Raw genomic sequence first — 12,718 nt, 5'->3', positions numbered from 1 at the left:
TGCTTTGGGTTTTTAAAATGCATTTGATTTAGTTTATTTAACAAAATTTACTCTTTAGTACATCTTCAGTGTTTTAATGGAAAGTAGCTCATAAAACAAGTGCTCAACATTGTGAATGTATTAAATGCCATTGAATTGTTTACCTTAAAATGGTTAATTTTGTTATGTGAATTTCACCTCAATTTTTAAAAAATTTTTTTTGTTTATTTATTTTTAAGAGAGAGAGGGAGAGAGAGTGCAAGGAGGGGAGGAGCAGAGAGAGAGAGGGAGACACAGAATCCAAAGCAGGCTCCAGCCTCTGAGCTGTCAGCACAGAGCCTGATGCGGGACTGGAATTCACGAACCAGGCAGGGCTGGAACTCATGAACCGCGAAATCATGAGCTGAAGTCGGATGCTTAACCAACTGAGCCACCCACGTACCCCTCAAATTTTTTTCTAAAAAGATATTTCATGGTTCTTACAATTAGGTTAGTCTTTAAGATTAGAATTCTGGAGCACATAGGATAAAAGCCTTTACTCACTAGGGCCACAAGTCTGGTTTTTTTTTTCTAAGATGAGCTTCTACTTTGACTTTACAAGGGAATGGGTCTTGTAAATCATGTCTTTACTCAAGACAATTTGAAGAAATTATATATTTCAAACCTTGGAATTGGACACACGAGATATGCCACTACAGGAAACTGTGAATTAGAAAACTGTCAGCCCTTTGTTGTTGAAACACTTCATGGGAAAATAGCTGTGGCACATAACGGCGAATTGGTAAATGCTACTCAATTAAGGAAAAAGGTAAGTGTTTTTAATGCTTTTTTTCATTATTAGGATAAATTAATGAAATGAAGTTATTGGGGATCTTGGTGCAGGATATTTTCTAATTGTTGCCACCTGTTATCTAACTGCAAAGGACAACTGTATTAGAATTACCTGGAGTATTTGTTATAATTGCAGATTCTAAGATTGAGCCCCAGAATCTGCAGCAGGAGGGTGGTCAGTCTGCATTTTAATGTACTTCTAAGGTGATTCTGATGGTACTGCTTTAGAATAGAGATGTTAAAAAGTTGATTTATGGTTGTTGTGAGAAACAGAGAAATTAGGGTTTTATGGGCTGTTCCTATCCCTTCAGCCTTGTCCTTATGTTCAAAGCATAAAAAGAAAATAGAATATAAACTGGATAACAAATACAAGGGAAAGTGATTTGGAAACAATTACAGGAAACCACTTGGGGAAAAGGCAAAGAATTTACTTATGTTCATTTTCGTTCATAGCATGGTATTTAGAGCATTCTATGTTAATTTATGCCTATGCTTTTATCCATCATTAGTTTATCTTCCTTTTTTTTTTTTTTAATTCCTTAGTATCTTTATATTCCTGATAGCTTATTTATCCATTCTTGCCATTCATTTATTGATGCCACGTTTCTTCAGTCCATTGGATTATAATAATCTTGATCTGGTAACCTTGGAAAGAAAAACCTCAGGTGGCATTCAGTAACAGGATGGTTATACACACACACATGCACACACAGTTATTTCCTTAGCATTCTAGAACAAGGCATTTTACATGGGATGAATAGTGACAGGAGTCAAATGATGATGAATTTTGGTGGGTTGAAAATATCTAGAACCATGCTTCCATTCCACTCATTGTCCTTTTATTTTCAATTCTAGCTTTGTTTTGCTCTCTTTTTAGGCACTGGTATTATAATGATAATATGTTTTTCTGCCCGTAAGTGAAAAAAGAATTTTTTAATTCACACAATCAAAAAAGTATAAATATGAAGTAAAAATTACTAAGAAAAACTCACCACTTAGTGATAACCACCAAAATTCAATTCCATGCAATACCTAGCTCATTTCTAGACACAACCACTTCCCAGAGTCTGGATTTCACCTCTACACATTTAGCTGCCTACTGAAAATGTTCTATAGTATCAGTTTAAACTCAACCTGTACAGGTCATTGGTGGTGTTCTTGTCCTGGTCACACTGGCTCAGAACCTTATAATCTTCATGAGTGTGCTCAACCAATTTTTATTACATCTTCTACATTTAATTGTTCCATATAGTTAATTCCTTTCTTCTATTCTGTCAGCAATAATCAGTGGGGATGGATAGCCCACCAGCACTATCACTAACAAACCTGGATTGAGCGGCCCCAACTGTAGTATGCCACTCTTATGGGAATGTATCCTATTGGTCAGGATTGTCAAGGGCTGAAAAAGTTAGAATCACAGTTCCAAATTCTTGTGCCTTCTCCACTCTTCCCCACCTTGACTGCAGGTTTATATTCCTTCAAACTTAGTTTTCAAAAGCTATTCTATATGCTTCCTAGAGCACTTTTTTTTTCTTACTTAAAAACCTTCAGAGACTTCCTATTGCTTTCAGCAGTGGTTCTCCATTATTATATACATGTGTCATTAGTAGAATGCAGGATTTTCATAACTGAAAATTCACACAATGCCTGATCTCTTTCCATTATGGTGGGCTACTGGGTGAGGGGTGAGGTGGAGCTTCCCCTCTAATGATTACACTTTTCTCCATTCTAAATAGCTTCTGCGGCATGGTATTGGTTTGTCAACAAGTTCTGATAGTGAAATGATTACCCAGTTACTGGCATATACACCTCCTCAGGAACAAGATGGCACCCCAGACTGGGTAGCAAGGTAATTGTAAAACTAGGCTAAGCTCACAGCTCTGCTACGAGAGCTCTGTGTTGCAGAGCTTATGTCTTGTGTTTATAACTGAAATTATTCAATTATTTAATTAATTCCAGGATTAAAAACTTAATGAAGGAAGCACCTACAGCATATTCCCTGCTTATAATGCACAGAGATGTTATTTATGCCGTACGAGATCCTTATGGAAATCGCCCTCTATGCATTGGACGTCTTATTCCTGTATCTGATATAAATGATAAAGGTAATGCACTTCAGAAGAAATACAGTTTCATAATGCTTTTCCAAGTTCTTGTCCTACTGTTGGTACACCCTCAAATCTTTAGGTATAGGAAGCTTATGAATGAGAAGGAACTAGATAAAAAGAAAAAAAATGATGTAGTACTTCGTTTTTTTTTTTTTTTTTTTTTTTTATTGTTTATTTATTCTTGAGAGAGAGGGAGACACAGCATGAGCGGGAGAGAGGGGAGAGCAGAAAGAGAGAGACACACACAGAATCTGAAGCAGGCTCCAGGCTCTGAGCTGTCATCACAGAGTCCAGCGTGGGGCTTGAACTCATGAGCCTGAGAGCATGACCTGAGCCATAGTCAGATGCTTATTTATCTATTTGGTGTTTAACTGTTCTCTTGAAATAGGTAGCCTCTTGTAAAATTTCTTGAATCCATTAACTGAATTGTCTTGTGATTTACAGAGAAAAAAGCTTCAGAAACAGAAGGATGGGTGGTGTCTTCAGAATCTTGTAGTTTTTTATCAATTGGCGCAAGGTAAGTTTTGTTTCACTCAGCATATTCACTTTTTCCACATCAGTAAAAAGTTTTTTGTTACGTGAAAGTTTTCTTTCTGATGGCTGCTAGAAGACCTATATATAAATGAATGCAGTTTCTTTTGTACATTTTACTCAGCACTGGCACTGACTTTAATATTCCAGTAATACCTTCTAATTTTGAAACTGGCATCTTGCTTTCAAAATACTATGAGACTTATTTTAGAAAGGAAGAATCTCCTCAACAAGGAATAGTTATGATCGAAAAATTTAAGCCAGGATAAAAATGTTCTCTTTAACCTCTGTTCTTCAAAAACTGAGTAAAATTTATGGCTTTTATTTTTTAAAATAAAAATTAGAATTTAGGGATAAGATAGAAGTATTAAATTTTTTTAATTTATTTTATTTTTTTATTATTACTTTTTTTTATTTTGAGAGAGCAGGGGGAGTATAGCGAGAAGGAGAGACAGAACTCTAAGCAGGTGCTGCACCATCAGCTCAGAGCTTGATGCAGGGCTCAAACTCATGAAATGTGAGATCATGACCTGAGCTGAGATCAAGAGTCAGACACTTAAGTGACTGTGCCACCCAGGCACCGCAAGATACAAGTATTAGATTTACTGCTGGAAGAATATTAATTTTTTATTTTTTAAGCCATCTCTATATTAACGTTTATTTATTTTTTTTATTTTTTATTTTTTTTATTTTTGAGACAGAGAGAGACAGAGCATGAACAGGGGAGGGGCAGAGAGAGAGGGAGACACAGAATCTGAAACAGGCTCCAGGCTCCGAGCTATCAGCACAGAGCCCGACGCAGGGCTCGAACTCACGGACCGTGAGATCATGACCTGAGCCGAAGTCGGACGCTTAACCGACCAAGCCACCCAGGCGCCCCTTAAGCCATCTCTGTATTAAACTGAACCACTTTTCCTTTATAAGGGAAGGGACTCTTTGTGTACTTTACAATAGATGTTATTATCAGTCTTAAGGACTGGTTTATTTAAAGTCTTCTTTCTTTAACATTGTTTCCCAAGATATTACCGTGAAGTCTTGCCTGGAGAAATTGTGGAAATAACCAAACGTAGTGTCCAAACTCTTGATATTATACCAAGGTCTGAAGGAAACCCGATGGCATTTTGTATCTTTGAATATGTTTATTTTGCAAGACCAGATAGTATATTTGAAGGTAAATAAAATATCTTTAACTTTTTACTTAAGTTTCTTATTTATCTCACTGAAACATGGCAGTTCTTGGTTCAAAGGCTTACCTGGCTCTTTGGAGGCACATTTTTAGATGCTGTGGATATGAGACTGAACCTACAAGTCATAATATCACTATTTTTCCCTTTCATGCTGGACCATGTTTTCCTTTTAGGAGTAAGGATTATGATTTTCAGATATGTAATAAGGCCAAATTTTTTTTAAATACTGAATTCCCCAGTTTATATTTTCTGCTTTAGTTGTTTTATATGCTTTACTTTTTGTACTCCATATATAGAGTTCTAACAAGCTAGTTTTCTTAGAATAATAATGAAATGCTAAGTAAAAATAATCTATTTTTTTTTTCAAACATTCCAGACCAAATGGTTTACACAGTAAGATACCGTTGTGGTCAGCAGCTGGCAATTGAGGCACCAGTGGATGCAGATTTGGTTAGCACTGTTCCGGAATCTGCTACACCCGCTGCTCTTGGTTATGCAGGAAAGGTATTTCTCTTGACATGCAGTGAAATGCTCTTATAGCACTGAAATCAGAAACCCTTGTATATAAAGAGAAACTTACCAGTATATTACAAGGAAAAGGAAAATGTTGGATCCTTTACAACAAGAGTTATTTTCCAACCTTTTCATTCAATGGCACTGTTTTAGTGGAATCCACCCCAAGATTCACCTAAAGATGAGCAGAATGATCCACTTCACTTAAAAAGACAACATCATTGGGGCACTCGGGTGGCATAGTTGGTTAAGTGTCTGACTCTTGATTTTGGCTCAGGTCATGATCTCATCATGGTTCGTGAGTTTGAGCCCCACATCAGGCTCTGTGCTGATGGCGTGGAGTCTGCTTGGGATTTTGTCTCTCCCTCTCTCTCTTCCCCTCCCCTGCTTGTGCTCTCTTTCAAAATAAATAAATAAACTTAAAAAAAAAAGATAACATCATGAATACCTATAGAATTTGGTGGTAATATTTACTTATTACTAAAACTTATTTCTTGAAGCACCCTCCCTCACAAACCACTGGTTTATTTGTTCTCTATTTAGTATGGGTGATCACAAAGCCGTTTATGTTCATTTTGTGTAATGTTTTTAGTACTGTGCTTAATTTCATTTTCCATAACCAGATTTATATGACTATGGTGATCCTGGGGTGTCCTCATCTGCATTCACTATGTTGAAAGTTTTATGTTTTCAAAAGAAATGATATGCGCACATTTTATTTTATTTGTTTTTTTTAATTTTTTTTTAACGTTTATTTTTTTGAGAGAGAGAGAGAGAGAGTGCAAATGGGGGAGGGGCAGAGAGTGAAGGAGACACAGAATCCAAAGCAGGCTCCAGGCTCTTGAGCTGTCAGCACAGAGCCTGACACGGGGCTCGAACCCACGAACCGTGAGATACGACCTGAGCCGAAGTCGGACACTTAACCGAGTGAGCCACCCAGGTGCCCCAATATGCACATATTTTAGATTAGTATTACCTTGAAAGATGGATAAATCACCTCCTGTCCCTCAAAAAGCATTCTTTGCATACTGGGTTTTGTTGTTTATTTTTTTTAATCTTTATTTACTTTTTGGGAGAGAGAAAGAGCACAAGCTGGGGAGGGGCGGGGGGAAAGAGAGAAATCCCACATGGGCTCTGTGCTTACAGCAAACTTTGAGATCATGATTTTGAGCCAAAATCAGGACTCAGATGCCTAACCGACTAAGCCACCCAGGTACTCCTACATACTAGTTTTAATTCATTTCTTGCTGATAGTTTTTAATTGCTGTGAATTTTTTTGTCAGTGATTTATTGTCCTGTCTGCACACACTTACTGTTCCTTTCCAAGACAGGGAAGTAATATTTGTTTAAGAGAGAAACATTACAACTTCTGACAAAATCAATTTGTTTTCCCAATGAGTATATTACTTTGAACGAGTTTACTTTTTGCCTTTTTTCCCCTACAATTTAAATAGTGAAGAAAAATTGTAATCTATTGATGGAGAGTTCAGAATAGCAATTTCAAATGTTTTCATACGTATTATAATGGAAGAATGACCTAGAGAAAATAAGAATCTAGAGTTCTCTATATGTTGCTGTTCATTGTCCTTTTATTTCTTGTCAGTGTGGGCTTCCATATGTGGAGGTGCTATGTAAAAACCGGTATGTAGGAAGAACATTTATTCAGCCAAACATGCGGTTGAGACAACTTGGTGTTGCAAAAAAATTTGGAGTATTGTCGGACAACTTTAAAGGCAAAAGAATCGTTCTTGTAGATGATTCAATTGTGAGAGGCAATACCATCTCACCTATAATCAAATTGCTCAAAGAATCTGGTGCGAAAGAGGTAAGTATTATTAAAACATACCCTAAAGTACCGATAATTAATAGTACAATACTGGCATAAAAATTGCAATTTAGTACAGCGAATGAAAATGGATAGTTCAATAAAATAAATTGTCATCTTTCAAATGAGTTGGTTTAGGAATAACTATGCAGCAACTTGGAAAACATATAATAGCCACTCTTAAACTGCATACTAACTATAATCCTTAATAGACTAAAAACCTCAATATAAAAGATTAAAATTTTTATAAGGTTAATTTTAAAAACTCACAAAAGCCACACAATAAAATGTTTGTTTAATTTTTAGAGTACTTCTCTTTTTGAAGATGTAGAACAAATCCTACTGTAATAGATTTGCCACATTGGGTTATATTTTTAAATCTCAAAGCTTATTCTAACTCTAAATATCTTAGTAATTCAAAATACAGAAGTGAGGTGTCATTTACAACTAATAGTTGAGTGGATTCAATAATAAAATCTCTTGTAGGAGAAAGTGGCATGGAAAGCAGTGGCAGTCTCTCTAGAAAGCTTTGAAAATAATTGTGATTATGATTTTCCAGCTTTTTTATGGCTGTTAGAATTATGATAATCTCCTCAGAATTCCTTGAAAATTTTGTAATTAAAAACAAAGAGGTGTAAAGTAAATTCACCATTTGTTGCAGTAGTAAAAAAGAATACACAACAGCTTATGTATCTACCAGTAGGAAATGTATCTACCTAAGTATGATGAAATATGTTGTAGCCACTAAAAACTGTAATTATGAAGACTACGTAATATGGGAAAATCTTTGCTTTATAAGAAAGGTAAAATAATTGTGGATGCCAATTATGGCCATGTAAATGTACCTTACAAAAGGCAGAAAAGTAATAATAGAGGAAAAAAGCTCTTAATAGTAGTTAAGGTTTTTGTTATATCCTGTAGACCATTTTTTGCTTTCTGAAATGGTAAAATAAGAGGTAGGAAAAAGTGGCATTCAAGAGAAAATTAAGGTGGTCCTAGGAATATAAAGTCATTAAATGGGAAATAGAAGAAAGAAATGTTCTCACTGATAGATGGTAAAAGGAAACAATAGGCAACTCAGTAAAAAGAATCTTTTACAAGTGGCTGACATTTTGAAATCTTTGTCCAGATGCTTTGGAGTTTAGAGCAGGGCTGCTCCAGAAGGGTTATAAATGTTAGAATAATATGTGAAATGATTTCTTTCCAAGGTACACATTCGAGTAGCTTCACCGCCAATTAGATACCCATGCTTTATGGGAATAAACATACCAACAAAAGAAGAGCTTATTGCCAATAAACCTGAATTTGAACATCTTGCAAAATATCTGGGTAGGTATTAAAATTTCTCTAAACATTTTTTTTTAACAGAGAAAATCCAAAGCCTGTCAGTCTTTATACTTGTAATAAAAACAATGTCCAGCATTTGTTAAGAATAGATAGTTTTATAACATGTTAAGCAGATATTGAATAGTATTCCGAATAGAGTGCCTGGTGTGTATACACACCATGGTAAGTGCTATATTGGAGACCTAGGCCAAGGTGAGATCAGGTAAAAAGGAAGAAAGGCTTTCTAGGTAGAGGGAACTGCAGGCATATCAGTTAAAGCCTCCCAAAGATCAGATCTGAAGAAAAACAAAAACAATTTTACCACAGATTATAATAGAATAATTTAGATGTGGGTACAAATCAAAAAGTGAAAAGCTAATGTAGGGTTATCTTTAATAATGAGGTCAGCAGACTTGGAGATTAGCTTATCCTGGATAAGACAGTTGCTTTTCTGTTTTTTCTTTCTTTTTTTTTAATTAAAGTTTATTTATTTATTTTTGAGAGAGCGAGCAAGCAGGGGAGGGGGAGAGAGAGAGAATCCCAGGCAGACTCCCCATTGTCAGTGACCTGGGCTGAAATCAAGAGTCAGATCTTAACCAGCTGAGCTGCCCAGGCACCCCAAGACATTTGCTTTTCAAATTAGGTGAGATAAACTGTTTTAATATCACAGCAGATGTTTAGCCAATGTGCCTTGGTATCTCCGCACTGGTTGTCTAGATGGCTGGTTTTGACATGCCTGTGCCTTACCAGTTAAATACTTTGAATATCATCCAATTGGTACCTTATTGTGAACACTCACTTTTTGCCCGGAACATATCTGTATTATTTTAATAATACCACAGATACCGTATAGTTAGGCCATGTTTCCCTTATAAATGAAAAGACTTGGGAAAAGTAAGTGACCTTGAGCTTAAATTTGAACCCAGATTTTCCTGACTTCAAAGTCTGTTTTTCATAATCAAGAAAATTACTAAAGAGACTTTCTGAACCCATTCTAGATTTGAAGCCTCCAGTGCTATTTTAAATAGCAATTTAAATTCCAATTTCAAATTTTAAAAAATTATAAAGGCCCAGAATTTTATTGCTTATTCCCTCTCCCCTCCTCCACCCCTGCTTTTTTTTTTTTTTTTTTTTTAAGAATATGAAAGAGAAATTTTTATGCTGGCTTAAGTTTTCCTGTTTGTGACTGTTGTCTTGTGAGGCAGATCTTTCTTTCCAAAGGAAGCATCATGACCTTTTCCTTTTCCCCTCTTTCCCTCTGTAGGAGCAAACAGTGTTGTATATCTGTCAGTGGGAGGACTAGTTTCATCTGTACAAGAAGGGATAAAGTTTAAAAAACAGAAAGTGGAAAAGCAGGATATTATGATTCAAGAAAATGGGAATGGTCTGGAATGCTTTGAAAAGAATGGTCATTGTACAGCATGTCTCACTGGAAAATACCCTGTGGAGTTGGAATGGTAGTTGATAGGGGCAGACCTGATGTTTCAAAATACAAAGTTGGTCAAGAAGTTATAGTGGTGGTTATACCTTATCCATTTAACTGTTACTCCCTTGGTCAATGTAAAATGCTGTATGCTTATGATTACCTTTATATGTTTTGAGATTTCTTTTCTGAAAAGAGTACCAAAGTGCTATGCTTTCCTTAATGATCCTAGATAAATATTTTGGTGTCATCTAGGAGTTTGGATGATCCTTTGTTTTGTTTAGTAGTTTAGTACTTTGAGGCTACCAGTTATGAGATCATACACATTTAAGTTCAGATCAGCAACAATAATGCAATGAATAGATAAATTTCTGTTTAGTAGGGATGGCCAGGCACTATACCTTCCCACAGATTCTTAGAAAATTTTGTGGAATGTTTCTTGAGTTATTGCAATTCGGTTATGGAATATTTTCATAATTGAACTTTGCTGATTGCATATAATGCAACAACACTGTTTTTTGTGGTGTTTGTTTGTTTGTTTACACACAAGCATTGGCTAGCCTTTTTCACCTGGTCAGAGAAAGTAGGTAGTAAGTGGCATTTCCCAGGTCCATGCTTTAAATGGTTTGCAAGAGGTTAGACTAAGATGGTGTGATGCAAACAAGACATGAGTTAAATACAACATTTCACTCAAACCTTGAATCCATTATATCCCCAAAGTGTCAAGCCTCTAGAGTTCTCAGTGTGGTTTTGACCTTATCTTCCCTGTCTAACTTTAGACAAATCTTGAAACATCAACAACAATAAATACATGCCTCTTTGTGCCTCACTTTTCCCGCCTGTGCAGCGGGGTACTTAGTAAATTAATTAATAGGGATGTGAAAAAGTGTCATACTTTTTGTGGTGGTTAGAGCCATCCTTTCACCCCTCAGTTTTAAGATAGTGCATGATTATTAGCTTTTGAAACGTTGGCTGTTATTCTGAAATTGAGATTTCATTATGATGAAGGGAGACATACAGTTTAGCAGTGCTTTGCCACCTGTCTTTGAGATGTCCTAAGGATGATTGTAAAAACATGTCTGTGGAAGGTGTTTTTCTACATTTGACTATGAAGTATGATCTAAGAAGTATGATACTGCTTAGTGCCCTTATAGTATAAACCCAGCAAGTAACCTAGTACATTTGAAGTAAAAAATAAATTTTTAGGTTCTAACAACCCTTTCATTCTTATTAATTATATGTTCTTTTAATAAAGTGCTTGATCATTTGCAAACATATATACATATATATGTACAAATATAGATATATCATTGCAATTAAATGATCAAATACAAACCCTGTAGGGGCCAATTTTGTTTAAGATCAAGGTGACAACTATTTTGGAATTAGCATGCCTGTCTGATTCTAAGCATCACCTTATCACTTTTTTTCCACTTTGTTTTATTGGGATCTAACAAATACAGTTTTTTTGAAGTGTTTTCCTGTAACATCTGAGATTTAAAATTTTAAGATGCCTTGCCCTCAACTCCTGTTTATGTAAGATTTTTTTCAAACATAAAAGTGTTTGTTTCTGTGTTAAGTTACCTTAATTTGATGTATATAGTGTCCAAATCCATTTAGGAATTTAATATTTATTAATAACTGAAATCTTCTGTCTTCATTTGGTATATAGTCTCACATATATATATTATGGCAGGCCAAGATAAAATCTTGACAGCTATTTAAGCCCATGTGCAGCAGGCATCAGTGGGTTAGATAATGCTGTGGCAATGACACAAGCAAATTGACATTTGAATAAAGCCCTGGGACCACTTGAGTGTATAGCCTCTTGTCTTAAATGTATTCCTCATATCAGCATGGAGGAGGCAAGACCTGTGGGTCAATTTTGAATTGGCCTTACTTACATTTGATTTTTAAAAACAAGAGACTCAGGGAAAGTACTAAACCAAAATCTCTGATTTGACTTTCATGTTTTCCATAGTTTTTGTCTCTCATTGTTTTTATTTTGTCTTATTGAGATGCTTTTATAAAGGAATATGGGACTGTGAGAGTTTGGTTATTCTACAAATTTCTTAATGTTTCTCCATCATGGCCTTTTATTTCACGAGTTTCTGAAGTCTGAATTCAATTACAGTTTTTTACATTTAATCTCAAATGTTGTTTAACTGTTTTAAATAGCAGAGTGCTGAAAATTACAAAGAAGATGAAAAAATGTGTTTTCACAGGATCTATATTGTTGTGAATTAAACTAAGCCTACTTTTTTGTGACTTCATTGTGATGTATTGGTGATAAATATATGTAATAAGTGTGTTTAAGTATGTGTGTGCTTTTTTTTTTAATAATGACCTTTGGTTAGTGCATTATGATGAGTAGCGCAGTAATAGTCACATCCAGGCTCCATTCTTGGCACCAGCTAGTCAGATCTTATTTCTCTGATCCAGGCATTTCAATAAATAGACCAGTGCTTATGAACCAGGCAAAAGTCCTGGCTGAGTAGGAAGGAGAAATAAAGTTATTAGAAACGTAATGCTGAGTAAGCACTAGAATAGTGGAAAGTTTTGTGGAGGAAATACCAGTGAGAATGGGGAGTGTCACAGAAGAGGTGGCTTAGATTTCCAAAATGTATGTGTGTGTTGGGGGAGTTGTGTTGTTTTTTTTTTTCAGTCAAATTTAGGTAAATTAATAAATTGTATATTCAGACAATAGAACTTTATTCAGTCCTAAAAAGAAATGAGCTGTCAGGCCATGAAAAGATATGGAACTTAAATGCATATTACCAAGTGAAAGAAGGCAGTCTGTCAAAGCTGTATACCGTGTGAGTCAAACTTTATGCCATTCTGGAAAAGGCAAAACTATGGCTCAGTTCATGATTGTGGGATCCAGACCCACATTGGACTCCACGCTAAGTGTGGGGCCTGCTTAGGGTTCTCTCTCTCCTCCCCCCCCCCCCTTTTTCCCTCCCGCACCCCTCCATCCTTCCCTCCCTCTCCCTCT

The 12,718-nt window shown here is 35.8% G+C and overlaps 1 protein-coding gene across 1 annotated transcript in view; it reads left to right on the top strand.

The window, feature by feature from the left end:
• The window catches only part of PPAT (phosphoribosyl pyrophosphate amidotransferase), a 37,567-nt gene extending 25,528 nt beyond the window's left edge, over positions 1 to 12,039 (top strand). Inside the window, exons 3-11 of the mRNA XM_049630516.1 lie at positions 581 to 787; positions 2,547 to 2,659; positions 2,770 to 2,915; positions 3,363 to 3,435; positions 4,469 to 4,620; positions 5,013 to 5,140; positions 6,753 to 6,974; positions 8,183 to 8,303; positions 9,565 to 12,039. Coding sequence (XP_049486473.1) covers positions 581 to 787; positions 2,547 to 2,659; positions 2,770 to 2,915; positions 3,363 to 3,435; positions 4,469 to 4,620; positions 5,013 to 5,140; positions 6,753 to 6,974; positions 8,183 to 8,303; positions 9,565 to 9,761 — 1,359 coding nt within the window. The 3' untranslated portion in view covers positions 9,762 to 12,039. The remainder of the gene's footprint in view (positions 1 to 580; positions 788 to 2,546; positions 2,660 to 2,769; positions 2,916 to 3,362; positions 3,436 to 4,468; positions 4,621 to 5,012; positions 5,141 to 6,752; positions 6,975 to 8,182; positions 8,304 to 9,564) is intronic.
• Positions 12,040 to 12,718: the final 679 nt, after the last annotated feature.

Source organism: Panthera uncia, chromosome B1, assembly GCF_023721935.1.
Source record: "Panthera uncia isolate 11264 chromosome B1, Puncia_PCG_1.0, whole genome shotgun sequence".
NCBI lineage: Eukaryota > Metazoa > Chordata > Mammalia > Carnivora > Felidae > Panthera > Panthera uncia.
The sequence above is the reverse complement of the archived record's forward strand: the minus strand, read 5'-3'. Positions and strand labels throughout refer to the sequence as shown.